The 27782-nt window shown below is 48.0% G+C and overlaps 1 protein-coding gene across 1 annotated transcript in view; it reads left to right on the forward strand.

Annotated features, from left to right (window-relative positions):
- MPRIP (myosin phosphatase Rho interacting protein) overlaps positions 1–27782 on the forward strand; it is a 146446-nt gene that overhangs the window by 18437 nt on the left and 100227 nt on the right. Inside the window, 2 exon segments of the mRNA XM_033184326.1 lie at positions 15830–15907; positions 18190–18255. Of these exon segments, the coding sequence (XP_033040217.1) occupies positions 15830–15907; positions 18190–18255 (144 nt within the window).

The raw sequence follows: 27782 nt of genomic DNA on the forward strand, positions 1-27782 counted from the left end.
CTTCACCTGTGTCACCCTTTACCTTCTGGAGTGGCCTGCTAAACTGGGAAGGAGTGTCCCATGGGCCAGGGCCAGTGTGGAGCCAGGTGGCACCTGTTTTGCTTCTACCACTTCCTGGCTCTGTGGCCTTCGACAGACCACTGAGTCTCCGTGTGCCTCAGTTTCCTGGGGTATAAAATGGAGGTCATGAGAGGTCATATGCCCTGAGTCCTGGGGTCAGCTCCAGTGCCAACAGGGAGGAGTGCAGACCTGCCCTGGGGCTCCCATAGCTGGGATGTGTGTCCTCCCCGCAGAATGCTTTCCTGCCAGCTGGTGAGCAGGCGTTCTCCCTCGGAGGCTGGGCTTCCTCCCCAGGCACGGCTCTGGATCCTGATGATGTTGAAACACTTGCAGGGGCTGTAGCTCCATCTTCAATACCTGCACGGTGGCTGGCTGTTCGTGGAAGCCTGTGCTGAAGCCTGTATTGAGGACGGTAGCTTGGGTCCACAACTATGGCTATAGAGCAACAGAACAGTATTCTCCAGGGCTCAAGGCCCCATGGACAACTTTGAGTAGTTCTGGCATAGTTTGGTCAACCCGGGACAAGCCTGTGGTCTCTTGAGGGGTCTGCAGTGGTGACCAGTGTTCGTCAGCCCTGGCAGGCTTGTTCTGAAAGAGAAGCCCCCATTCTGAGCATGATCAGAGGTGTGTGCTGACCTCACTGTGGGTGAGGCAGGTGGGCACAGCTCTGCCAAGAAAATTCCCTCCCCAGGTGCTTGGATTCAGAGCCACTGATCCTCTCACAGTGCATCTGGGTGGCCACAGGACACACAAAGTCTTGTCAGGGGTGAGGCTTGAGACGGGACTTTGATGTGTGCTCACCCCTGACTTTTACTGACTTACATCAGAATGTCCCAGAAAAGACGGGCAACCTTGAAGTCTCCCTTGATTTACAAGCTTAGAAAGAGGGCTAGATGGCTGCTACCCAGGTATCCTTTCTCTTTGGAACTGAAATGCAGAAAACATTATTAAACAGCCTATTTGCTATGAGTATGGAAGTGTTTCCACAGACACCCTTTTGGGAAAAAAAAAGGGCAAGAATCAACCTGAAAACTACAGAGGATGTATTAGCCGCAGTTTGCACACATTCTGCTTATGGATCTTTCAGTGACTCCAGTAAGGGTCCATCTGTCCCACCCAGTGCCTGGGTGCAGCCCCCACCCCCACCTTTGGTCAAGAGAAGTTTTTGCCCCAAGAATCTGCCCGGAGTTGGGGCATCAGCCCCCACAGATGTGGGTCCTTCTTCAGGACTGTGTGGAATTTTTCCTCTTGAAGAGCTTTCCTGGGGATGACCACTCTGCTTAGAGTCTAGGGTGGAGCCTGGTGTGAGGTGTGAGGGAGCCAGTGTGGGGTTTGGGTGCCTGCCCCACCCTCAGAAGCGGGAGCCCGGCCACCTTTGGACTAACCAGTGCTGTTCTGGGGCTCCCACTGGCTGCTTCCACTGTGGAGCACTCCCATGAACACTGCTTTGGTTTGAGTACCAGTGTAAGTGCTGGGTGTATCTTTCTGACCTTGAGGCATTCTTTATTGTACAGTTACCGAGGGTATACTTGTGTCTGACGTGATTTTTTTTTTTTTTCCCAATAAAAATGGTATGGAAGGAATATGTGTATTTTTCTGTTGTAGATGATGAAACTGAGAATCACAGAGATACTGCCTTGCCCTGGGCTACACATCAAGTAGGTGGTGGAGCCAAGACTTGAATTGGCCTTCTCTTTCCCAGGCCAGTGTACATTAAGTACCTGGAGACCTGGAGCTGTGAGGTCCTGTTGGTGGAGACTAGAGTGTAGGGGTTCCCTAAATGCACCTACTTCTTGTTCTTCCAGGAATGACCAAGACCTGCCCTATTGAAGCCACTCTGCCAGGGTTATATTAGAAGTCCTGCGTGCTCAGTCAGGCAGACATCTTCCCCTCCCCTAAATAATAATTGATAAGTGCTATGTAGTGGCATTTACATTACAAAAATGGTAAAATCAAGCAAAAGCCCCCAAACCTGCTGCTGATCCCAGCAGTCTGCACAATAGCTGTTTTCTCATCAACTCAATCTCTGTCCATCCTTACATGTGTTATAAACAGAACCAACCATGAGCCCCTTGGGAGGCGTGTGTACCTCATGTTTTTGTCTGCAGAGCCTTGAGTGGTGCCAGCTTCAGGGCAGCTGCTGGAGAAATTCTGTTGCACACTTCCAGGGGGTGCCGTTCACCAGCGGACAGAGCAACAGAGCCATGAAGGCCTGTGCAGGACAGGCTGGCTGCGTTTGATAGTGTGGGTGGTACCCTGGAGGGCGTCTTGAATCCTCGTCCTCCCTGGTAATTAATGGCCAGGTAGTGTGTTAGGGAGTGAATGTATTGTCACTCTCGAAACGGTTTCTCTGTTGGGTGTTGAGCTCTTCCCACATCAGGAATGAGACTGTTTGCTTCTCTCTTGTGTGAGTTCTTCAGGCCCAGGCTCTGGACGTGAGCTCACTGTATCAGGAGTGTGGAAGCACCGTGGCTCTTGCATGGGGCCGTGTGCTGCTGTCTGAGTGCCAGCTTTGTCCACACCCTGTCTCTTGTCCTTTGTGGCATAGTGCACACAGTGGCACAACTGGAGACTTGGACTCAAGAAAGGAGAAGTACAAGTTGGATTTAGCCGTGCGGTGGGGGCAGGCCCTGGCTCGTGTCTACTTGTGTCTCAGTGCTGATGGTCCATCACTGCTGGGTGCTGACCAGCGTTGTCCTAGTGACCTGGGAGCTGGGGTGTGGGAGGCAGAGCTGCAGCCTGGCTAGCCCAGGACTAATAAGTATACCCATAGACTTGTTCATGTGTTTTATTTGTTTGGTCATTGGAGCCCAACTTTATGCTGGATGCTTCACTGGATGAGGCAGGATTCTTGTCCCCAGCGAGGAGATGTGGTGTTGTGAGAGAGAAGGAATACATTTGGCCTTGGGGCCGGTTAGTGTTCTTGAAGGAGGTGTGGGATTTTGAGGGGTCTGTGTATGGGGCAGTGGATCTCCTTATTCATGGAGTAGAAGATGTTTGTGTGTGGGAGGTGAGGGGTGGCAGGACGTGATGGGGTGAGAAGGGTGAGACCTACCTGTCTGCATCAACTGTTTGAGGCCTGCCCTCTTTGGTGCCAGATTGTTCAACGTGTCTGACTACGTTTCTCCTCGCCCACTGCAGTCTAAGGGCAGGTGAGTCCAAGGGGACAGGAAACCTGGGTTAACCACCGTTAGAGATCTTGTCACCGACTGTTCCTTCCTTCTCTTGGAGCCACAGACAGGCCACATGGAGTGAGAGCCAAGCATGTTGTGTGGGCTGGTTGTGATGGGGTGGCTGTGTCCAGAGACCTTTGCACGTCTGGGAAGCGTCAGAGTTGGCAGCTTGACAGCACCAGGTATAGCAGGCTGAGATGTTTCTCCATCCCTTGCTCCTGGCTGCCTGCTTGGAGCAGTTGGGCAACCCAGAGTTGAGACAGTTGGGTTCATCCTGGCATGCATCCCAGATTTGCCTGGGAAGGGTTGTGAGGGGAAGGGGCAGAAGAATCCCTGAGAGAGGGGATGTGCGTGGCCCCGAGGGAAGTAGCTGGAGAGGCCAGCAGAGCACACGCGGTGCAGCTCAGGGCCATGGCAGACAGGCGTCACTGGAGGAGGCCTGTGGCCATCTACCATAGACCCCTGAGGGCTGACTGCAGAGGCCACAGTGGCTGAGTTTTGTTTTTCTTTCTTTCTTTTTTTTTTTTTTTGGAGACAGAGTCTAGCTCTGTTGCCCAGGCTGGAGTGCAGTGGCGTGATCTCAGCTCACTGCAACCTCCGCCTCCTGGGTTGAAGCGATTCTCCTGCCTCAGCCTCTCAAGTAGCTGGGACTACAGGTGCGTGCCACTATTTTTCCTTTTTTATTAAACTACTTATGTTGAGATAATCATGTTTCTCCTGTGGTTGTAAGAAATAACAGAGATCCCATGTACCCCTTTGCCCAGGTCCTCCGATGGTGACCTTCTGCAACACTGTGGTACGGCACCACAGCTGGGATACTGACTACAATGCAGAAAGTACCCAGTGTCTCCATCGCCTTCTCCTTCTCCCATCAACCCACGCCCAGCCACCCAGGAATCCTTCTCCATTTCCGTAAATCTGACATTTCAAGAATGTTATGTGAAGAGAATCATACAACCCTAACCCTAACCTTTGAGATTGGCTTTTTTCGCTCAGAATTCTCTGGTGATTCATCCAGGTTGTTGCTTGGATCAGTAGTTTGCTCCTTTTTACTGCTGACTCGCATTCCATGACAAGAGGGGACACCTAGGTTGTTTCCAGTTTTGGGCTGTTATGAACAAAGCTGCTGTCACCATTCACATGTAGTTTGTGTGTGAGTGTATGTTTTCATTCTCTGGAATAAATATCCAGGGGTGCAGTTGCTAGATTGTATGCTAGTTGCATGTTTAGTTTTTCAAAAAACTGCCAAACTGATTCACACCAGCAGTGTATGAGTGATAGATATACTTTGTGACCTTGCCAGCATTTGATGTTGTCACCATTTGTTTTTTTTTTTTTTTTTTTTTTTGAGACGGAGTCTCGCTGTGTCGCCCAGGCTGGAGTGCAGTGGCGCGATCTCGGCTCACTGCAAGCTCCGCCTCCCGGGTTCCCGCCATTCTCCCGCCTCAGCCTCCGAGTAGCTGGGACTACAGGCGCCCGCCACTGCGCCCGGCTAGTTTTTTGTATTTTTTAGTAGAGACGGGGTTTCACCGTGTTAGCCAGGAGGGTCTCGATCTCCTGACCTCGTGATCCGCCCGTCTCGGCCTCCCAAAGTGCTGGGATTACAGGCTTGAGCCACCGCGCCCGGCCACCATTTGTTTTTCTAGCCATTCTGATAGGAGTATGGTAACATCTCAGGTGGTTTTAATTTGCATTTCCCCTGTAGCTTTTGGTATTGAACACCTCTTCATTCTATTTATCTTCTGTAGAAAGTCTTCTCGTGTCTTTTGCTCTTACTCTAATTGGATTGTTTTGTGTTTTCGCTATTGAGTTTGAGGGTCTTTATGTAGTCTAAATACTAGTGTACAGTCTAGATACTAGTCCTTTGCAAAAGGACGCTTGCAAAATATTTTATCCTACTTTGTGGCTTATCTTTTCATCTTCCTTAGCAGGACTTTGTGCAGAGCAAAAGTTTTTAATGAAGTCCAGTTTATCCATTTAAATTTGTTTCATTTTGTCTTGTTTTTTTTTTTGTATAACATTACTTTCTGTATTAGCTTGAGGTAATTTTTTTTTTTTTTTTGGCCTGTGGACGAACGGTCACTCTAACACCATTTGTTGAAAGACTGTCCTTCCTCCATTGAATTCTTTCTGCACCTTTGTCAAAATGGGGCATATTTGTGTTGGTTTATTGCTAACTTCTGTTCCATTGATCCATGTGTCTGACTTTCCACTAATACCATACAGTCTTCATTGCTGTGGATATATAGTAAGTCTTGTAATTGGGTAAATAGATTATACCGTCTTTATTCTTTTTTTGATTAAAAATATTCTAGTTCATTTGCCTTTACATGTAAATTTTAGAATAATCTTGTCCATATCTACAAAAAATCTTACTGGGATTTTGATGAGAATTGTGTTAAACTGAATATCAATTGGGTGAGAATTGATATCTTAGAATCTTCCAGTCCAATTTATGTCTCTCTTATTTAGATCTTCTTTGATTTCTCTCATCAGTGTTGTATAGTGTTCAGCAGTTCCTGTACGTATTGTGTTATATATACACCTAAGTATTTCTTTCTTTTCTAAAGCAATTTTACATGGTATTGTATTTTAATTTTGGTGTCCGTGTGTACATTGCCAGCATATAGAGATACAATTGATTTTTGTATGCTGATCTTGTATTCTGCAACTTTGTTGAACTCACTAGTTCTAGGAGTTTTTTGTAGAATCTGAGATTTTCTATACAGACAGCTATGTCATCTGTGAAGATTTTATTTCTTCAATTTTATTCTGTATGCCTTTTATTTCCTTTTCCTGCCTTACTGCACTAGCTAGAAATTCCCGCACTATGTTGAATAAGAATTCTGAGATGGCCATAATTGCCTAGTTCCTGATATTAGAGGGAAAGCAATGAGCATTTCCCCATTATGTATAATGCTAGCTGGAGGTTGTTTTAGAGATGCTTTTATGAAGTTGAGCAAATTCCCTTCTATTCCTACTTTCTGAGAGGTTTTTAAAAATAATTATGAATGGATGTTGGATTTTATCAAATGCTTTTTCTGCATCAGTTGATAGGACCATGTGGCTTTTCTTCTGTAGAGCATTAATTTGGTGGATTGGATTACATTGGTTGATTTTTGAATATTAAACCAGCTTCACTGGAATAAACCCCCTTGGTCATGGTGTATAATTCTTTAAATATATTGCTGAATTCTATTTGCTAATATTTTGTTGATTTCTGCATCTATAGCAGTCCCCCTTTATCTTCAAGAGATACATTCCAACAGCCCCAGTGGATTCCTCAAACCACAGATGGTACTGAACCTGATTGCTGTCAGTCGGAACACATTTCTGACTGGAAACAACCTAGGTACCCCCTCGTGTCAAACTCACAAGTACTTTTTTCATCTTTTTTTTTGAAACAGGGTCTTGCCCTGTTGCCCAGGCCAGAGTGTAGTGCAAGCATAGCTCACTGCAGCCTCGAATTCCTGGGCTCAAGTGATCCTCATGCCTCAGCCTCCCAAGTAGCTGGGCCTCTGCCAGCACTTGCCACCACACCTAGCTATTTTTATTTATTTATATATATATATTTTGGTAGAAACAGGGTCTTGCAATTCCTAGGCTGGCCTCAAACTCCTGGCTTCATACTATCCTCCTGCTTCAGCCTCTCAAATGCTGGAATTACAGGTGTGAGCCACCACACCCAGCCATAAATACTTTTTCTCTCTTAACTAGGTACTTTATCACACACAAGGGCTGTAACATTTGCAGTTTGAGGTGTGATGGAAAAACTAGCATGAATTTCCTTTTCCTTCTCAATTTCAGCAATGGGAGATTTATTCTTACTGTGCATCTTAATAACCTCAGCATATGATTTTTTTTTTTTCTTAAATTGAAAACTTTTACCATTTCACTTAAGGGAAGCACTTTATGGCTTCTCTTTGGGATATCCGAATTGCTGTCATCACTACTCTTGTGCTTTGGGGGCATTAAGTATAATGCTAGCTGGATGCACAAGCACTGCAACACCACCACAGTCCATCTGATAACTGACGGCTACTAGGTGACTAAGGGGCAGGTAGAGTATACAGTGTGGATCCACATCCTGGGAGGATGGAGCAGGACGATGCAAGATTTCATCACACTACTCAGAATAGCGTGCAGTTTAAAACCTGCAAATTATTCCAGGAATTTTCCATTTAATATTTTCAGGCTGCGGTTGACCGTGGGTAAGGGAAACCGTGGAACTGTGGATGGAGGAGGGGTGAACTACTGTATATTAATGAGGGATATTAGTCCATAGTTCTTTCTTTCATTTTAAAAAAATGTTGGGGTTTTGTCATGTAGTTTGTTTGGTTTTGGTATCAGGGTAACACTAGCTTCATAAAATGAATTGGAAAGTGTTTCTTCTGTTGTTTTTTTTTTAAAGATTATATAGAATTACTGTTAGTTCCTTAAACACTTGGTAGAAATCTCCAGTAAAACCATCTGGGCTCGGAGATTTCTTTTTGGTGAGTTATGGAATTACATATTCAGTTTCCTTAATAGTTACATGATCATTTAAATTATGTGTTTTTTAGAGAAATGGGTCCATTTCCTATATGTTGTCAAATTAATGTTTGTAGAATTGTATTAGTATTCTTCATTATCCTTTTGATGTCTGCAGAATCTGTAATGCTATCCCTGTTTTATTTCTGATAATTTGTGCCATTATGTGTTTATCTGTTTTTTTTTTTTTTCTTTTTTGGTCTTGGAATTAGTCTTTTTTTTTTTTTTTTTTTTTTTTTGAGACAGAGTTTCGCTCTTGTTGCCCAGGCTGGGGTGCAATGGAGCGATCTCGGCTCACTGCAACCTCTGCCTCCTGGGTTCAAGTGATTCTACTGCCTCAGCCTCCTGAGTAGCTGGGATTACAGGCATGCGCCACCACGCCCAGCCAATTTTGTATTTTTAGTAGAGATAGGGTTTCTCCATGTTGGTCAGGCTGGTCTCGGACTCCTGACCTCAGGTGATCCGCCCACCTCAGCCTCCCAAAGTGCTGGAATTACAGGCGTGAGCCACTGTGCCTGGCTGAAGTTGATCAATTTTATCAGTCTGTTCAAAGAACCAGCTCTTTGTTTCACTGATTTTTTTGTTTCAATTTCATTGATTTCTACTTTTATCTTTTTTTTTTTTTTGAGATGTCTCGCTCTGTTGCCCAAGCTGGAGTGCAGTATTGCAATCTCAGCTCACTGCAACCTTCACCTCCCAGGTTCAAGCAATTCTCCTGCCTCAGCCTCCCGAGTAGCTGGGACTACAGGTGCACGCCACCACACCCAGCTAATTTTTGTATTTTTAGTAGAGATGGCTTTTCACTATGTTGGTCAGGCTGGTCTTGAACTCCTGACCTCGTGATCCGCCCGCCTCGGCCTCTGGTAGTGCTGGGATTACAGGCGTGAATCACCGCGCCCAGCCCGATTTCTACTTTTATCTTTATTATTTCCTTCTTTTTCTTGGTTTTGGTATATTTTGTACTTATTTTTCTAGGTTCTTGAGATAGAAGCTTAGATTATTGATTTGAGACCTTTCTTCTTTCCTAATGTGAGCATCGTGGTTACATTAGTTCCCTTCTAGGTCTGCTTTAGTTGTGTTATTAAGAGGAATGTTGAAGTCTCCAACAATGTTTGTGGATTTATTTTTCCTTTTAGTTCTATTAGTTTTAGCTTCACATTATTTTGCACTCTGATGTTTAAAGGTGCATGAACATTTAGGCTCACTATGTCTCAGTGAATTGACCCTTTTATCATTATGTAATATTCTTGGTTTCTAGTCATTTTCTTTGTGCTGAAATATAGTTTATCTGATAATATAACAACTTTGCTCTCCTTAGATTAATATTTTCAGGATGTATCATTTTTAGTTTTTTCTTTTCAACCTGCCTGTCATCATTATATTTGCAGTGAATTTTTTGTAGACAGTGTACAGTTGAATTATTTAAAAAATCTACTCTATCAATCTTTTAATTGGTGTATTTAGATCATTTACATTTAAAATACTTACAGATAACTTACAGCATAGTTAATGTGTCTCTGGTTATTATTTCTGTTTTGTTTTGTTTTTTCCTGCTTCCTTTGGGTTACTTGAACATTTTCTTTAGAATTGTATTTTGATTTATATATCAAAATATAAATAGTTTTTAAGTATATCTCGTTGTATATATTTTTTAGTGGTTATAATAAGACATGACTTTATGAAGACATAACTTGTCACAATCTCTTGGTGGTGTCGTTTTACCAGTTCAAGACAGTACCTATCTGTCCACTCCTTTACCTTTTCCTTGTATAATTGTCTTAAGTGTTTCCCTTAGATACATTTAGAACCACATTAGACAGTTTTTGCTTTAGTCATGAAACATAATTAGAGAACTCAAGAGAAGGAAAGCCTAATTACTTACCCCCTCCTCCGCTTTTTTATTGTGTTCTTGCTTCCTTTCAGATGTTCCAGGATTCCTTCTTCTATGATTCCTTTTGTTTAGAGAACTTCCTTTGGCCATTTTGCTAGGGGTAAGTCAGCAAAGAAATTCTCTTAGTTTTCCTTCATCTGAGAAGGTCTGGATTTCCCTTTCATTCCTGAAGGATTTTTTTTTTTTTTTTTTTGAGACGGAGTCTTGCTCTGTCACCCAGGCTGGAGTGCAGTGGCCGGATCTCAGCTCACTGCAAGCTCCGCCTCCCGGGTTTACGCCATTCTCCTGCCTCAGCCTCCCGAGTAGCTGGGACTACAGGCGCCCGCCACCTCGCCCGGCTAGTTTTTTGTATTTTTTAGTAGAGACGGGGTTTCACGGTGTTAGCCAGGATGGTCTCGATCTCCTGACCTCGTGATCCGCCTGTCTCGGCCTCCCAAAGTGCTGGGATTACAGGCTTGAGCCACCGCGCCCGGCCCTCCTGAAGGATATTTTTACTGGTTATAGGATTCTAGGTTGACAGTTGTTTTCTTTCAGCACCAGGAAAGTAGTGTGCCACTTCCTTCTGGTCTCCATGGTTCCTGATAAGAAATCTGTTGTCATTCTGCTTAGTTTTCTCAAAACTATAAGGTCTTATTTTTTCTGGCTGCTTTTGAGATTTTTTTGTCTTTGTCTTTCTTTGTCTTTTAGGTTTTTCTTTAGTTTAATTATTATATGTCTTCGTCTGGATTTCTTTGGATTTATCCTTTGATGTTCACTAAACTTCTTGAATGTGTAGGTTGCCACTTTTGCCAAATTTGGGAGGTGTCTAGCCATTCTTTGAGCCCTTTTTCTGCTTCACCTTCCATTCTATCCTGCGGACTCTGATGACATGAATGTTAAACTTCTTGTTACAGTTCCACAGTTCTCTTTTATTTATTCATTTTTTCCTGTCTGTTTTTCCTTTGTTGTCAGGTGGGATGATTTCTGTTGTTCTGTGTTCCAGTTCACTGATTCTTTCCTTGCCCCCAATCCTTCTGCTCTTGAGCCCACCCAGGAGCTTTTATTTCAGGTACCATATTTTTCAAGTTCAGGATTTTTGTTTGGTTCTTAAAGCTTGTATTTCTTTGCTGTCTTTCCCTTTAATTCAAGTGTGCTCATAATTTCTTGTTGAAGCATTTTATCATGGGTGCTTTAAAATCTTTAAATGTGGGATAATTCTAGCATGGCTGTCATCTTGGTGTTGGCATTTCTTGGTTGTCTTTGTTAATTCAGTTTGTGACCTTCCTGGTTCTTGGTATGATGATAATTTTTGGTGGAAATGAAGTGTTTTTGTATTCTGTTGGGTGACTCTGGGTCTCATTTGAACTTTCTATTTCAGTGGATTTTTCTGACAGTGCTTCCGTGGGGGAAGGGAGTCACCATGACCACCTAGTTACTCAGATGGAGACAGAAGTCCACCCCTCGGCCTCCACTGATGCCTGAACTGGGAGGCTCCTCGTCATGGGTTCCCTTCCCACTGGGCAGTGGTAAAAAACCCTGACCCTCCACTGGGCACCCTCTGACACACACTAGCACGGAGCAGGAAGGGTCCTCATTGCTGTTGGGATGTAAGGCCCTTGTGTCTTCTCACGCCACCCTGGCCAGGACGTGGGGCACCTCGTAAGGGTGGAAGTCCAGCCTTTGCTCACTTGGGGGTGGCATGCTGGCTTTCCTGTGGCTTTTGGCCAGAGTAGGGCAATTCTTGTCTAAGAGTTTTCTGTCTTGCTGGGCTGCTCCTTTCTGGTTTCTTCAGCTATGGAAAGTAGCTTTTTGTTGGTTCTTTTGGTTGTGTGCCTATTGGCATTTTCAGGTTGCCAGTTCTCCACTACCCACTCTGGGATAGTGAGACAAAAAGACAGTCTGGGAGAGTCGCCACAGTGTCCCTCCTTGGGTCCTGGGTCCTTGGCCCACCTGCCTTTTTTTCTCCACCTTTCAGAGTCTTCTTTTGTTTGTCTTGTACATGATAGCCCCAGGTTTTTGGTTGTACTTAGCAGGAGGAATAGGGAAATCTACATCTGCCCCATCGTCCAGGAAACAGAAGTTTCAAGGCACTGTTTTTGAAAGAGCTTCAGGTTGAAGGCACACCCAGACCACCAGCAGTCTCTTCCTAGAGGCCAACCAGAAGTGGAGCCTCCAACCTGTGTGGGTCATGAGTGAAGGCCGAGTTTAATTGGAGAGGAGGTAGCTCGGGGGAGTCTCTCATGTGGTCACTTTTATATAGGATCCAGAGCCACATGCATCCTCTGGGAGGACCTGCATAGAAAGGGGCCCTGTGTGCAGAGCTGCTTGAAACAGGACTCGGGCCCCATCCTTTGGGTCCTTACAGCCCAGCTCAGATCCCCCATGTCAACAACAGATACCTGCTTCTCTTGCCTCCCTCCAAAGGGCCCACCAGCTCAACCAGAAAGCAGCAAAGCTAAGCGTACCTACTCAGCGTTTCCAGAGCACACTCCCTCCTGCCCGCTGCCTTTTGGGCTGTCTGTTTTGTTTTAGTGTCCCAGTTTCAGATTATTACAGGGCTCTCTGGAAGAGAATACCTTAGGGCCTTTTAGAGGCGCTGCCCCAGGAGCAGGTGGGTGTGCGTGGGAGCCTCTGCCCGTGGGCACTTCTGCACTTACAGACACTGTGGTCTGCTGTGTGGGGGAGGATGCAGCATTTTTAGATAGTCTGAGACATAGAGAAGCAGCAGCTCTTCCTGGGAGGCCTTTCCCACGCCTGGGGGATGAGAACAGGTTGTCTGAGTCAGGACCTAGGTTATGTAAGGAGAAGGAAGCTCAGAGAGGGCACCACGCACCCACTGCTGGCTTAGGCCAGCGGGCACTCGCCTCCACTCCCTCTGCACACCTGCCTTAGGATCAAGGACACAGCCAGGGCTAGGCAGACCCCATTCCTGCCTTCCTGGAGTGAAGGTTCTGGGGTAGGGGTGGGGGGCAAGTCGTGTCATAGCAATGTAATTACATACATAATGAAATGGTAGGTAGAAATTAGTTCTGTGATATGCAATGACGGTAATGGCAGAAGTGAGTCATTAGAGACTGAGGGGGAGGGTCAGGACTGTCCCCTTGAGGAAAGGACATTTCAGGGAAGCCCTGAGGGATGGTAGAGAGGGCCAGGTTTTGGGAAGCTGAGGAGGCTGGGAGAGGCTGCGCAGCCCATGTGGCTGGCTGTGAGAGGGAAGAGTGGCGGTGGTATAGCTGGCCAGGTCCTGTCCCTGGCTCCCTGGGCTTGAGGAGTAAGTTCTCAGTAATTACCCATGGCTCCATCATTCCTGCCTCTGCACCTGTGTGTCAGCTGCGCCCCTGCCCGGAGAGTCCTCTCCACCCCAGGCCTCCCCGTGTATCTATGGAGTCCTTACCTTCTTCAGGGCTTTTTAAAACAGTTTTGTTAAGATGAAATTCACACATTATGCATTTAACCCATTTAAATGATACAGTTCTATGATTTTTAGGATATTCCCACAAATGTGCAGCCATCATCACAGTCACTTTTAGAACATTTCATCATCCCCAAAAGAAACCCTGCACCCCTTGGCTGTCACCCTCATCCTTCTGCTCCCCCCAGCCCCAGGCAGCCACTCCTCTGCTCTCCATCACTCTGGAATTGCTTTGATGAATGCTGGATGGGGTGTCACCTGTGTCTCAGCCTGCTCCTCCACCCGGAGACCCTGCACCTCGCCCTCTGCTCTGTGTCCGCCCCACCTGCCCACCTGGATCAGTCCCCTCTGCCGTGATCCGTATCAAGAAGTCACAGCCCAGCAAGGTGGCTGCTGCAGGCTCCCTGGTGTGCAGCACCCAGGGCCATGCATACAGGGGTCCTGAGCAGAGGTTTGCTGAGGATGTCTGGGTTGAGACCAGGGCTTGGGTTTTGAGAGAACAGATGCTGATCCCTCGGCTCCCCACAGTTCCTCCTAGAGAAAGGTCAGGTAAATGTAGCTGATTATGTGACAACACCCCAAGCCCTGCCTCCAGAGGCCAGGGTGGTGGTGCACAGTCAAGATGGAGATGGAGGAATGGCTTGGCAGGCTAGCCTCTGACCTCACAGGTAGACACTTGTGGCCGGCAAGAGGCCCAGCTGGGAGTCACAGAGTCCGAATACACACAAGGAGTTGTCCAACTCTGGCTTTCCCATGCAAGGCCTCAGGGTGGAGTCTGCTTAGGATGTGCGCTTCTGGATGGGATGTGGAGATGCTGAGCGTGTGTGTCCACCTGGAGGCTTGCTGGGCACAACTGGAGTTCGTAGAGAGCACAGACCTCTCCATGCCTTTGCTTCTGCCTTCCCAGGTGGGATCTCCACCACACACCCTTTAGCCCTCCTGCACTGTGTCTGCAGCCAACACCCATCCCCTGTTGTATCAAAGCAAGCCTCTCCTGTCCTTGCAGCTTTCCCCCGACCCCAGGCACACAGCTCCACTTGCACCATTCATGAGGAAAGCCAGTGCTCCTGGGGACCTTGAGGACCCTGCAAGAGAAGCCAAGAAAAGAGGGGTTCTTGGTTCAGCCTGGAGGCTGTGTGGCCTCTGGCATGTGGCCTGCCCTCTCTGACTCACAGTCTGCAGCTACCAAATGAGGTAGTGTGGTGGGGCCTCCTAGTTTGGAGAGCACTGAATAAAAAGCACATCAGGAGGGCCCATGAGGGGTTCTGCGTGTGTAAGCAACAGTCAGAGAACTTGGGTTTTAATTTGTGTTACCTCCCTCCAAAAGGGACTGGATAAATGGGCCTGGTTGTACCTTTTCCAACGCGTTCTCTCCAGCTGGGTGTGGCTGAGGAAGGAGATGGAGCCAGAGTGTCTGTCTAGATCCCCGTGTTGAGCTCCTACCCGTGGTCTGGGGAGTGGGGACTCTGTGGATGGTAAAATAGAGCAATACCTCACATTTGTTGAGACCTCACAGGCCAGACACTGCTCAGTGTTCTTTGTGCTCATGCAGCTTTTAAATTGAGATATAATTCACCTATCTTAGGATTCACTCTCTTAAAGTATACAGTTTGGTGAGGTTTAGCATATTTACAATGTTGTGCAACCATCTCCACTGTCTAATTCTAGAACATTTTAGTCACCCACGAAAGAAACCCCATACCTTTTAGCTGTCTCTCCTTATTTCCTTTCCTCCAGTCCCTAGCAACCGCTAATCTGCTTTCTGTGCTGTGGATTTGCCTATTCTAGACCATTTGTGTAAGTGGAGTTCTGTAATATGTGGGCTTTTGTGTCTGGCTTCTTTGACTTAGCATCATGTTTTCGGGGTTCCTCGGTGTTGTATGTTAGTGCTTCATTCCTTTTTCTGGCTGAATAATGTTCCCTTGTGTGGCTCCATCAAACTGCTCATCCATTCGTCTGTCCATGGATATTTGGACTGTTACCACCTTTTGGCAATTGTGAATAATACTGCTATGAACATTCATGTGCAAGTTTTTATTTGAGCCCCTGTTTTCCATTTTCTTGGTGTGTATACATAGGGGTGAAATTGCTGGGCCCTGGTAACTCTGCCTTTAACTTTCCGAGGAACTGCCAGACTTTTCCAAGGTGGCAGCACTGTTTTACATCCCTGTGCTGGGTTTTACTGATTGCATTATCTCATCAGTCCTCACATCAGAGTCATGAGGTTTAGGTAGAATTGTCATCACTCTCACTTTTCAGATCGAAGAGTTTGAACTCAGAGGGTTTCTGCACGCAGCCTCACAGCCAGTCAGTTGATGATTCTTTGGCCAGAGCTGGCTTTGATCACGAAAGCAGTCTCTTCTCCAGGCCCTGTTTTGTGTCTTCAGCATGAGGCTTTTTGACTGTGTTGTTCATGTCCTATTTCCTGGCTCCTATGTAAGCACACATTGACGCTTACATATTTGTTGAATAAAATGTCATTTTTTCCTGATCTTGGTGGCTTGATCAGTAGCTTGCAGAAGACAGCATGTCTTAGGGGATCCTGTACTCTCCAGGTTCTCACACTCCTGCCAGGGCCTGTATGCTCTCCACCCTGGATGCTGCAGAATCCCCACCAGCCTCTGACTCCCAAGCAGCCACAGATGCACTGCAGTGGGAATAGCGTTATGACCTCTGCATAGCAGAGGCAACGTCTGTTTCCAGCAAGTGCTTGCTGTTAACTTGACCTGTTCTCTTTTCTGGGTTGAAGGCTGCTGGTGACCTGCCCTCTTTTTTCTCCCCTAGGCAAAGCCCATTTATGGTGGTTGGCTGCTCCTGGCTCCAGATGGGACTGACTTTGACAACCCGGTGCACCGGTCTCGGGTAAGCGCATCAGAGCCAACTCTCGGGGTGGGACGAACCGGAGAAGAGACCCATCTAAGGGTGAACTGGCAAGTGGAAGAGGGAGATGGAGAGTTGAACAGTGGATCCTGGGATGGCAGGATCAGCAGGGCTCCCCCATTTGGCGCACTTGTATGTTGTACAGAAAAGGTCTCAGTTATACGTAGTTATGTGTGGTGCTCCCTTCAGAATGAGGAGCTCTCATGTGGGTGTTGCCTGTTTTATGGGTCAGCTTGACTCTAGGAACAGTCAAATGTAAGAGGCAAAAGAGCAGTTAAAGGTTTGCGTTATGCCGAGCAGCTCCCAGTTCCTTCCATGCCAAGGCCTGCCCCTGTAGTACCTCTCTTCCTCCTGAACCAGGGGTTCAGCACACTAGCACTAGTGAAGGGTTGGGGGCCCAGAGGCCTTGGCTTACCTCTTACTAAAATGTACATTGCCCAGAGCGGGGCCCCGCTAGAGCTGGTACCACCATTGGCCTGACCTGTGGTTTGTTTCTCTGCCAGGAAGCCCCTCTGGATTTGACTCCAGTTACAAAACTCTCCTTCCTCACAAACTAAAGTGCTGCCGCTTGCACCCTATAAATTGCTTCTACTCAGCCCCCTCCATCCCTGGGAGGTCCTTTTCCTCTTCTTAGTTTCTGCTGCTCACCCCTTCCCCACCCTGAATATTACACTTTGGAGTAGGGACCTTGGGCTCTGTATTCTGGTCCCACAGGCCTTGCATTGTGTCTCTGGTCTTTGGGATTTCTTCTACAATGGGTTTTGATTTCAAAGGCAGCACATAAGGCCCTTGGAAATGTTCCTAGGAAACATGTTCAGGTGGCCTCCTCTACACACCCAGCATAGACCAGCGCTCTACAGGGCCTCTTTGCAATGCCCTTGGAGTCCCTGTTCATGCCACCCAGACAGGAGGACTCAGGAATAACTGGTCCAGCTGGACTACAGTTTCCAGGGAGTAGTTCCCTTTCCTATTTTATATTGAGGTTGTACAAAATTGCCATTTCCAGCCTCTGACAGGAGTCATTATTATAAATGAGAACCCTGACCCAAAGCAGAGAGATGTGCTTTTATAGTCAGTGCTTGTGGCCTTACTGCCAGTTAAACTTTGAGTATTGTTGGGCCCTCCCCTCCCCTCCTGTTACAAAACTCTCCTTCCTCACAAACTTTCTTACAGTGCTACCGCTCCTTTCCTTCCCTTTCCCTTTCGTTTTTTGGAGACAGAGTCTTGCTCTGTCACCCAGGCTGGAGTGCAGTGGCGTGATCTCGATTCAGTGCAGTCTCGACCTCCCAGGTTTGTGTGATCCTCTTACCTCAGCCTCCTGAGTAGCTGGGACTACAGGCGTGCATCACCATGCCTAGCTAATTTTTGTGTTTTTTGTGGAGACAGGCTTTCAGCATGCTGCCCAGGCTGGATTGGGCTTGTTGCAATGTTGAAAATAGGTCATGGACCCTTGTGATGATTTGGGGCTGGGAGCTGTGCCTGTCATTCATGACCTGGGCCAGCAGACTCGCATTATGGACAAAGCCCTTCTCCCCACACAGAGGAAGACATACACCTCATAGTCCTTTTCATTTCAGCTCCTGGTGGCATCTGACCACTGTGGGCATTTCCCAGTGGTCTGGCTTTTGGAGGGAGAGTAGAGCAGGGGACACTCTGTGCCAGTTGGTCACTCCTTGGATATTGGAGTTATTTCCACTGATCTTGCTGCTCCTCTGTTTTGATTTTCATTAGCTCATTTCACCTCAGTGAATTCTGGAGCCTGGCTATTTTCATGCCTCCTCTTTGCCAGTGGATCATCAGAACAACCCCCTTTGTAGCAGTTTCCCAGGTTTTTTTCAGAAGTGCTGAATCCGTGCCTTGGCATTCCTGGATTATTCCATGTCATGTCAGATCATTCATCAAATAAATATTGACACATATCATGTGATGCATTCTGTGCTGGGCACCATCAGGAATACAAAAAGGTAACCACACATTGTTTCTGTTCCTGAGGAGCTTCCAAATGTTTTAAAAAAAAAAAAAAAAAGCTTCTTGTTAAGCCTCAATCACTCATGTGATTTGGGCCTTTCTCCCAGCCCAGTCCTGGCTGATGAATCAACATTCTTATACCTCGAGTCCCTCTTTTCCTGCCACCTGCCCCAGAAGTGGAATCTGTGGAGCCACCTTCCTTAGATACGGGCTTGTCAGACATGGGAACTCCAGAAGCCAAGCTCTGGGGCCAGGACCCAGATCCTCCTAACCACCCTCCTTGTGCTCCGTTGCAGAAATGGCAGCGACGGTTCTTCATCCTTTACGAACACGGCCTTTTGCGCTACGCCCTGGATGAGATGGTAAGTGTTATCCTTGCCTACTCCCTGTCCCCAGCCTTCACCAGGTCCCTCCATTACAGTGCCCTTGCGTTGCTGTGTGAGAGCACAGCAGCTATGTGCTCTCACTTGTGTCTGTTTGGGAGTGTGGAATGTTCTGAAGAACTTGTGGCACCTGCTGGAGACAGCTTTAAAAACCCAGACCTTTGGTTTGAAGCATCATCTTCTGTAGTCTTGAGTGAGAGGAAGAAGTGAGGGAGGAAGTCATTTCTGTTCAAGGCTAATAGTGTGGACTTGGCCGGAGCACTCCTGGTTAGGGGAAAGCAGGGGCAAAGTCCTGGGTCACAGTGAGGACGTTTGCAGGCTGTGGACCTGTGGGTGTGGGGCAGGGAATGGCCCTGGGGCTGGCATATGTGCTCACGTGCCTAGTCCTGGGGTTGCCTGTCAGTTCTGAGACTGTAATTGGTTTTGCTTGTCTCATTTGAGCTTGGCATAGTTTTCTGAGGTGACTTCAGAGGCCTCCTGGTCACAGGGTCAGCGTTCTTCTGGTCACTAAACCAGGCAGACAGGCTCCTTCCTGCTCCCCACCTCCCTGGTTTTCCAGTTGCTAACTGGGCTGGATGAGTGTTTGCTGCTGTTGCCCCAGAGGCCAAACCTGAAAATCAACTAGGTGGAATTTCTGGCTTTTCTTTTTCCACCCACTTTATCTCCTGACTTTTTCTGTAAAGGAGATTAGTTTCTCCTAATTAATCTAAAGTAGGACTGCATTCCAAACTTTGTAAAGGGTTGAAGATGGGAGATTTGATTGCCTTTTCCAGTTCCACTTGGTGGGTGAATGTTTGTATGCACATATGTGCAGCATTGTAAAATTGGGACTGTCCTGGAAAGTCTGGTCTCACTATGAAATAGGCAGCCCCTGCCTATCCTACCCGAGTTCGTTTCTTTGCTGCGGGGGCGAGACAGACTCTGGAAGTATGAGTGGAGATAACTGTGCCCTCTAGGGACCTTCCAGACTGCGGGAGGGGGTGGCGGGGGCTCCTGGGTTTTTTGGGTAGTCATTAGAGCTCACATGTGCAAAGACCAGAAGTGGGCGTGTTTGTACTGGAGTCCTAACCTTTGTGATGTGATACTTTTTCTACTTTTGTTTCTGGGGTGAATTAAGAGGATGATACTGTAATCCTGTATCAACTGTCACCTCACTGGTTCCTTCTTAAAAAGAGTTGTCTTCCTTTTCATTCTTTCTAGTGAGCATATGTGTACATCATGATTAGAGCATAGGGGTTTTTTACTGTGGGAACATCTGTGCTCCAGGGTAGTGGATTAGAGGTGAGCACCGATGGTGGACTTGGCTGGAAGTAGGAGCAGGGAGACAATGCATTTGGACACTCCATTCCTTTGAGGCAAGAAAGCAGACCTGGAGGATAGACTTCACACTTCTTGTTCTCCTGGCTTAGCCCTTACACAGGGAGTAGCCCTGGGGTCAGAGCTGGGCTCCTGCCGCTGTGAGGTTTACCTTGCGTCCCTGTGGCTGGCTGCCTGGCTAAGTCCTGCAGTTGACTTAACAGTACCAGAGGAGCCTCAAGAGGTCACTGGATTACATTCAGGCTGGGCTGGGTCATGAACCATCCCAAAAAAACAGAGCTCCCTGCACTGTTTCCTTGGGGACTGATAATTTCGGTCAGGAAATCTTTCTTTAGGTCTAACTAAAGTCAAGCAAAATCTATTATTCCCTCTGGCTCAGTTGCACAAGCACAAAGAGAGTAGCTCCTGGGGACGCCTTGGTGCTGGCACAAGTGCAGAGCACATGCTGCCTCCTAGATGTGGCTTCTGGATAATTGAGGCTGCCTAGCCAGAAGCACCGACACTGTGGTTTCCCAGCAACCTGGATATGAGTTGCATATTATTTCATGGAGTGCTCAGGCAGAGGTGGGACTGTGCCAGGGATGTGGGGAAAGAAAGAAGCCCCAGGGAAAACTTGGACGGAGCGAGGGCATGGGGGCAGGCCCAGAGCTGGGAGTTTTGAGCCATGGGCTGCTTTCTGGCAGATGACCTGGGAGCTGGAGAGACTGACCCAGTGAGCCCATTAGTAAATACTGCTCTGCCTAGCCGAGGCCATGGAGGGGTTTCCCTGTTGTATCTGGAAGGTCATAGGAGAAGGTTGCAAGGAGGCAGTTGGGTAGAAGCCAGGTGGGAGGAGGCAGAGGCTGGAAGGATTTCTCCAGCACCCAGTGCTCTGCATCAGGGTTTGTTCCTCAGAGCCACTCCCCAAGGTGAGCACACAGCCCGTGGCCCAAGATCTCCAGTTTAACGGTCAGCCACCCTGAGCTGAGAGTCCCACCCAAAACAGGCTGGCAGAATCCTGAGACCTGGAGCAGGAAAACTCCATTTCAGGCAGGCTCATGTGTGGGTGAACTCAAGCCAAGCTGGAAGCTTCCTTTGTGAGTGCCTGGAAATAGACCAGTGGTCCTCAGCGTTGTGCCTCCCAGGGCCACTGGCCATGTCTGGAGTCATCCTTGATTGTCACAACTGGGGCAGGGCTGCTGCTGGCATCTAGTGGGTGGAGGCCAGGGATGCTGCTGAATCTCCTCCACTGAACAGCCCCCAGAACAAAGAAGGCTCCAGGCCAAAATGTCCACAGTGCCAAGGCCAAGAACTGAGCAATTTTGACAAGGGTTTATTTAAATTCTTATTTATTTTTAAAAATGAAAATGTAAATGTGATTTGCTATTAGCTCTGCTCTTTTTTTTTTTTTTTTTTTTGAGACGGAGTCTCGCTCTGTCACCCAGGCTGGAGTGCAGTGGCCGGATCTCCGCTCACTGCAAGCTCCACCTCCCGGGTTCACGCCATTCTCCTGCCTCAGCCTCCTGAGTAGCTGGGACTACAGGCGCCCGCCACCTCGCCCGGCTAGTTTTTTGTATTTTTTAGTAGAGACGGGGTTTCACCGGGTTAGCCAGGATGGTCTCGATCTCCTGACCTCGTGATCCGCCTGTCTTGGCCTCCCAAAGTGCTGGGATTACAGGCTTGAGCCACCGCGCCTGGCCAGCTCTGCTCTTAAACAGCGCAGGGTTCACCTGTCAGATTTCCTGGGAGTGAGGGGGATGATGGCACAGAGTCAGCTTGCTGATGGTGCAGTGCCAGTCGTGGAATGGGGTGGGCCTGTTTCTTATCTGGAGAGGTCTGTGGGGTGCTCCTGCACACCATGCAAACCACAGGACCTGCAGAACTGCTGTGTGTGTGTGTGTGTGTGTGTGTGTGTGTACCAGGGAACACATAGGTGGCACTCCCTGCGTGGTGCCCTCAGACCACGATGTTGCAAAGCAAGCCCTACCTCAGCATTTGTCTTCAAAAGCAGCAGCTCTGAGCAGCCCCTGGCCACCTCTGACCCTCCCAGACTCACATAATAAACTGTAACATTTTATGGCTGGTCTGTGTCCTCCACACTCAGTCACCGTCTGTTTCGAATTGTTGCTGACATTTATACAGTGTTACCATTTGATATCATTTGAGTGTTATCTTGCCAACTAGACTGACTTGTTGTTGTTGTGGATGGGCTCCTGATAATTCTTGGTGTTTCTCCCCCTTGTCTAGCATGGGGTTTGGGCAGCACAAATCTAGTCAGGTGTTCGATAAATGTTTGTGGAGTTGAACTTTGTAAATGCCTTGCTGCATAATTTCTGCTCCCAGCTTGAAAACCTTAAGACAGGCCGGGCGCGGTGGCTCAAGCCTGTAATCCCAGCACTTTGGGAGGCCGAGACGGGCGGATCACGAGGTCAGGAGATCGAGACCATCCTGGCTAACACGGTGAAACCCCGTCTCTACTAAAAAAATACCAAAACTAGCCGGGCGAGGTGGTGGGCGCCTGTAGTCCCAGCTACTCAGGAGGCTGAGGCAGGAGAATGGCGTAAACCCGGGAGGTGGAGCTTGCAGTGAGCTGAGATCCGGCCACTGCACTCCAGTCCGGGGGACAGAGCAAGACTCCGCCTCAAAAAAAAAAAAAAAAAAAAAAGAAAACCTTAAGACAGAGGGCGCATAGGAAAAGGGAGAAGATAGGATAAGGGGTGTTCCTTGGAGGGAGATTACGGATGTAGTGACCTTTAGGGATTACTCAGCAGAAGGGAGAAAACTTCCCAAGAGCTCCAGAGAACCGGGATGGGGTTACCTCAGCCCCACTGGGTTGGGACCTGGAGAGGAAGATGGACATCAGGAGGTCACAGCGTGCAGGAGGAGGAGGAAGGCAGCAGTCCCTGGATCTGGGGACAGTGGCTTCAGGAAGACCTTTCTGCTCAGGGACTTCTGCTGGGGCTGGGGCTGCTGGACCTCATCCAGTTCCAGAGGCTGACCATTGCCTCTCCAGGCAGCCCTGAGATGGGACTAACTTTGGGGAATCTCTTTTCCTTTTTTGGGAAATTTCTTTCTCGATACACCCACGTACCCTGTAACTGGTGGGTGTGGAAGAGAGGCAAATTTCCCGAAAAAGGAAAAGAAATTTTTCAAATGCAGGCTGAGGTGAGGTGGGGTCCAGGCTGCCTCACAGACAAGTAAGAGCCTGAGAGATTTGGCTGGGCCCCTGGGTTTTCAGGAGTGGATAAAGCAACAATCTAGAAACCTGGATTGCTGCCTCTGTCCTCTGCCTTTGTTTCTCTGCCTATAAAATGCTGCTCATGATTTTACCTAATTCTGCCACCGAGTTTTTGGGGACTGATGTCAAGCTGAGGTGTGGATGTCACCAGATGTCACTAAAAGGCTCTTGGGAAGAGCTCCAGGTCTAGAAGGAGAATGGGAGCTCCGGGAGCTTGGGGTGGAGCAGGCCAGGCCATGAGGCTTTGGGATTCTCACAGGCCTGCTCTCTAAGGCAAAAAGCTCATCAAATGCTTTGTTAGAATGTTTTTAACTGTGGTAAGTACACAGGAAGTTCACCATCTTAATCGTTTTTTAGTGTGCAGTTCAGTGGCATTGAGTACATTCACATTGTTGCACAACCACCACCACCATTCCTCTCCAGGACCCTTTTTGACTTGCTAACTGAACTGTGCACCCATTGAACTATAACTCCCTTCCCCAGCCCCCGGAAACCCCCATGCTACTCTCTGGCTCTATGAATTTGACTCCTCCAGCACCTCACATAAATGGGTTCGTGCAGTGTTTGTCCTTTGTGACTGGTGTATTTCACTCAGCATAAGGTCCTGAAAGATCATCCGGGTTGGAGTCAGAATTTCCTTCCTCCTGATTATGGTAGGTCTAATGCTTTTGGACCGTGTCTGCTGACCCCGAGCCTCTCACACATGGAAGCCATAGAGAGACTGAGGCCACCTTCTGTGGCAGGCATGGTGCTGAGGGCGGTCTCCATGGTGTGGAGCTCTGCTCTGTCTTAGCCTGGAGAGTCCTTGAGCGTCGCGAGAGATGAGAGCTGCCTGACTGTGTAGGGGCCATGCTAAGGACTCATAGCTCAGCTCATATCCTCAGACATAGTAGAGAAAACACTTTTAGCTCTTGGATATGTGCCTTTTTCAGGGACAACCTGGGAGTTTGTCAGTCCCATAAGATGTGAAGATCCAGCCTGATAAATTAATTTGGGGTGCCTGTGTACTTGTGTGTAAAGTAAATAGGCTCGGTCCAAAGGATCTTCAGAGCATTCCAAGTGCAGATAGGTTAGGATTCTGGCTTCTTTTGAGTTTGCTTCCTATAGGAGAGGTCCAGGAAGTTGCCTTGTTCTTGGGACCTCTGCTCACCTCGCTCTTGACAAATTTCTGCTACTTTTGGTAGTGTTAAAGCCATGAGCAGCCCAAAGTTGCCTGGGCCTGTGAGAGCCTAGGAGGAGGGGCATTACCACTGAGCCCTGCTGTCTTTAGGATCTGTCATTTGAGGTTTCTCCCTTTTCTGCAGCTAATCGCCCAGTTCCCGTTGCTCCCTAAGCCTTTTTTTTTTTGCAGATGATGCCCTGCATCAGAATCTGCAGGGCGAGGCTGGGAAACCAGTTTAAATAACCACTCTACATGTTTTTTTGTTTGTTTTTGTTTTTGTTTTTGTTTTTGAGTCGGACTCTCACTCTGTCACCAGAGAGACAGGCATGATCTTGGCTCACTGCAACCTCCGTCTCCCAGGTTCAAGTGATTCTCCTGCCTCATACTCCCAAGTAGCTGAAACTGCAGGTGCATGCCACCACGCCTGGCTAATTTTTTGTATTTTTAGTAGAGACAGGATTTCATCGTGTTAGCCAGGATGGTCTTGATCTCCTGACCTGGTGATCCGCCCACCTCGGCCTCCCAAAGTGCATGTGATTTCTAACCACTCCATTTGATAACTGCTGCTTCAAGCTCTGACTTTGTTTCCTCTAGTTCAGAGCTTTCCCAGGCAGGCGAGAGGAACCATCTACTCCTCCTTGGTGCTGAGGCACCTACCGGGTATCTGATTCTTTGGGAACCATGGTGGCTGCTGTGTCCGTAACAGAGCAGTTGAGAGGACACTAGGCCATAGAAGGCCCCTTCTGTGGTGAAGCTCATACCTTTCAGTACCAATATAAGCACATGCAGGCTAAATCCCTAGCAGAAGCATGATGTGTAGGCTCTTAGAGGCGGTGGGTAACCGGTTGGGGAGGCAGAGAAGTCTTCTGGGAGGAGAGAGGTGGCACTTGTCTGCCTTCCCACTCATCACAGAGATTCAGGAGGAGCCATGTGCCCAGCCAGGCTCCTTGCTGGCACTTTCTGCCCATTTCTGTCCTACTCCTCACAATGGTATATACCATGTCCATTTCACAATTGAAAAGACTGAGCTCAGCCCACAGAGATTGTGAGGTGTCTGAACTAGTGAGTGACCTTGATGTGTAGGCAAGGCAGGCTCCTGCTGAGAGAGGGATGGTATCTTTCCTTCCCCAAGTGATCTTGTCCTTGACATTCAGAGAGGCCGCTTCACCAGCACCTGTTGCCTCATGCGGGCAGGAAATAGGGCTTGCTGGAGGCCAGGCAGGGCTCTCAGCATCCTTCCTAACCCTCTGGCTTGTCTGTTGCTGCAGACTGACCCAACTACAGTAGTTGACCTATGTCTTTATTAATGCCATTGAACCAAGCTAGCTTCAGGCCTGCAACCTTGTAGGGTCCACCTGCCTTTTTTACTACATGGGCATATGAATATATATTCAGAGAGATTTATAGAAATCAGAACAATAAGAACATAGAGCCTGTAACTGTCTGAGAGGCAGAGAAGCTTCCTCAGGCCTGGAGACCCTTCATGTTTAAAGGACAGGAAGGGGCAAAACAGGGAACCAAGGAATGTGTTTTATGGGTCAGTCTTGTACTTTCAGATTTAACTTTAAATCTGTGATGTTTCAGCCTTGCCCTGGCCTTTGTGCTTTCCCATGAGGTCCTGGTCGCAAGGGGAAGGAGGCAGGTCCTGCTGTGTGGTATATGGAGCCTGAGTACCTTAGGGAGGGCTTGTTGGGGTGGGGTCAGTAACTGTGGGGTCACCCAGGCCCTCTCTCCCTGTGTAGGCACTTCCTAGGCTATTTGGACCACAGGAAGCCCTGTGTTCTTTCCACCTCTGCTCAGCTGCTCATTTCGAGTTCTGTGCTGTGTGTTTTCAGAATCGGATCATTTTAAAAAACAACTTTGGACTCAGGTGTGTTTTCATCTTTACACGAGCCCCATGAGCAAGGTATGAGGGGCTGGTAATGGGGGAGGCAGCCCTCCAGCCCCTCCTCATGCATCGCATTCCCCTAGGGTCCCTAGGTGCTTTCAGACTTTTGGTTGAGAGACTTCGGTCTTTAAGTGAAATTCTGCACGGAGTCTTAATACAAGTTTTAAAATGTATACAGTTAGATATGCTGCTTTATTCTACTAAAATACAAAAAAATTAGCTGGGTGCGGTGGTGGACGCCTGTAGTCCCAGCTACTCAGGAGGCTGAGGCAGGAGAATGGCATGAACCCAGGAGGCGGAGCTTGCAGTGAGCTGAGATCGAGCCACTGCACTACCAGCCTGGGCGACAGAGCGAGACTCCGTATCAAAAAAAAAAAAAAAAAAAAAAAAAACACGCTGACCAGACTGGACCAACTTCCTTCTCTGCGGAATTATCCAGGTGCCCAGAGGCCCAGATCACAGGCTTGTTCAGGAAAGGCACCTCTTCTTATGCAGTCATTTGATTATTTTTCCAAATGAATATATTTATTTTTTAAAGATTTCCCAAAGCAGTCAATGTCTTCAAGCTCTTTGCCAATGGTGACTGGTGAGTGAGCAACGCCCATGTTTATAGGTGAACTCTCAGGCACACAGGGGCTTGTGTTCACAAGAAGTATCCGAGCCCGGGGCACAGTCCACTGGCTTTCAGGGCTGGCACAGCCACGAGATGCCAGAAATTGAGGACAAGCCAGGGTGTTGAGAAGGTTCTTGCAGGCTGTTGAGGGTTTTTTTTTTTACCCCTGCATCCCGCCCCACTTGACTTTTCTGGGCATAGAGCCTTAGATGAGTCCCCATCCTGTCTTCATTTGGTCATGACAATTGAGATGTTGCGTATTTGTAACAATGAATTCCTAAATGAAGAAAGATAGATTCTTGGCTGGAAGGTGAGGTCTGAACCAGTCCAGTGGAATCTGTGTGATGCTCTTTCAGCAGCAGGGAGTTGATGGTATAATAAGTGGGGCAGGGAGGGCCCTGCTGGACTGAGCTTCCTGTAGGCCACTTTGCCTTAGAGCGTCTGTGGCCAGATTTAAGTTATTTTGAAACACTAAAGGTGAGTGAGCCAGGTCTGGGTGCAGGTGAACCCAGGTGGCATGGAAACACTTCCTAAGTGCTGTGAAAGTGGAGGGTGGGGGTCATAAGGGAAGCTCAGAGCCATTTGCTGACAAGTGACACTCACTTTTTTCCCCTAAAGTGTAATTTACGGTGACTCATGAAAGTTCACCCCTTAGAATGGAGCACGTAGAGGTCAGAGCATTCTCTGTACCTCTGTGGGACCTTCGAGATGGATGTTGTTCTTAGGAAACTGGAGGCTGAACTTTAAGCCCCCTCCCTTCCTTTTATCATAGTTGGGAGGCTGGGGGAGGAGAGCTAATGACAGGTCCGGGAAGGGCTTGGGACCCAGTCTTGTAAGACTCTTGGACCCAAATCTGTTAGGCAGCAGCAGGTACTGCCTTTGAGAGCTTTCTTGTTGTTTGCATCTCTGCTCAAAGTGACATTTCCCACACTGAAAGAATCAGGGAATGGAAGCCAGCAATGGTTAATCATGGGGCTGTGTGGACCAAAAACAGCCAACTCCTGAGGGTGACAGTCGGGGGTTCCCGCTGTGACCTGATCCAGACCTTCCATTTTGTGATGAGGAAGCTCAGCCACGGGGAGGGGTCGGGAGTGACTGAACCACAGATGTGGACAAGCATCCGGGTCCCTGAATCTCCTGTCCCGACTTAGAGCCTGGGAGTTGCCCTTCGGGGATGAGTGAGAGGGAAGGGACTGGCCCTGTATGGGGCAATTTGGATGTTCTGTGTCTCCAGTATTGGATGTTCTGCACCTCCAGTATTAGAGCCGTACGTGGATGGCTGAGCCCTGTAGAGGGAGTAAGTTGGAGA

This window comes from Trachypithecus francoisi, unplaced genomic scaffold (genome assembly GCF_009764315.1).
Source record: "Trachypithecus francoisi isolate TF-2019V2 unplaced genomic scaffold, Tfra_2.0 Lachesis_group20, whole genome shotgun sequence".
Classification (NCBI taxonomy): Eukaryota; Metazoa; Chordata; class Mammalia; order Primates; family Cercopithecidae; genus Trachypithecus; species Trachypithecus francoisi.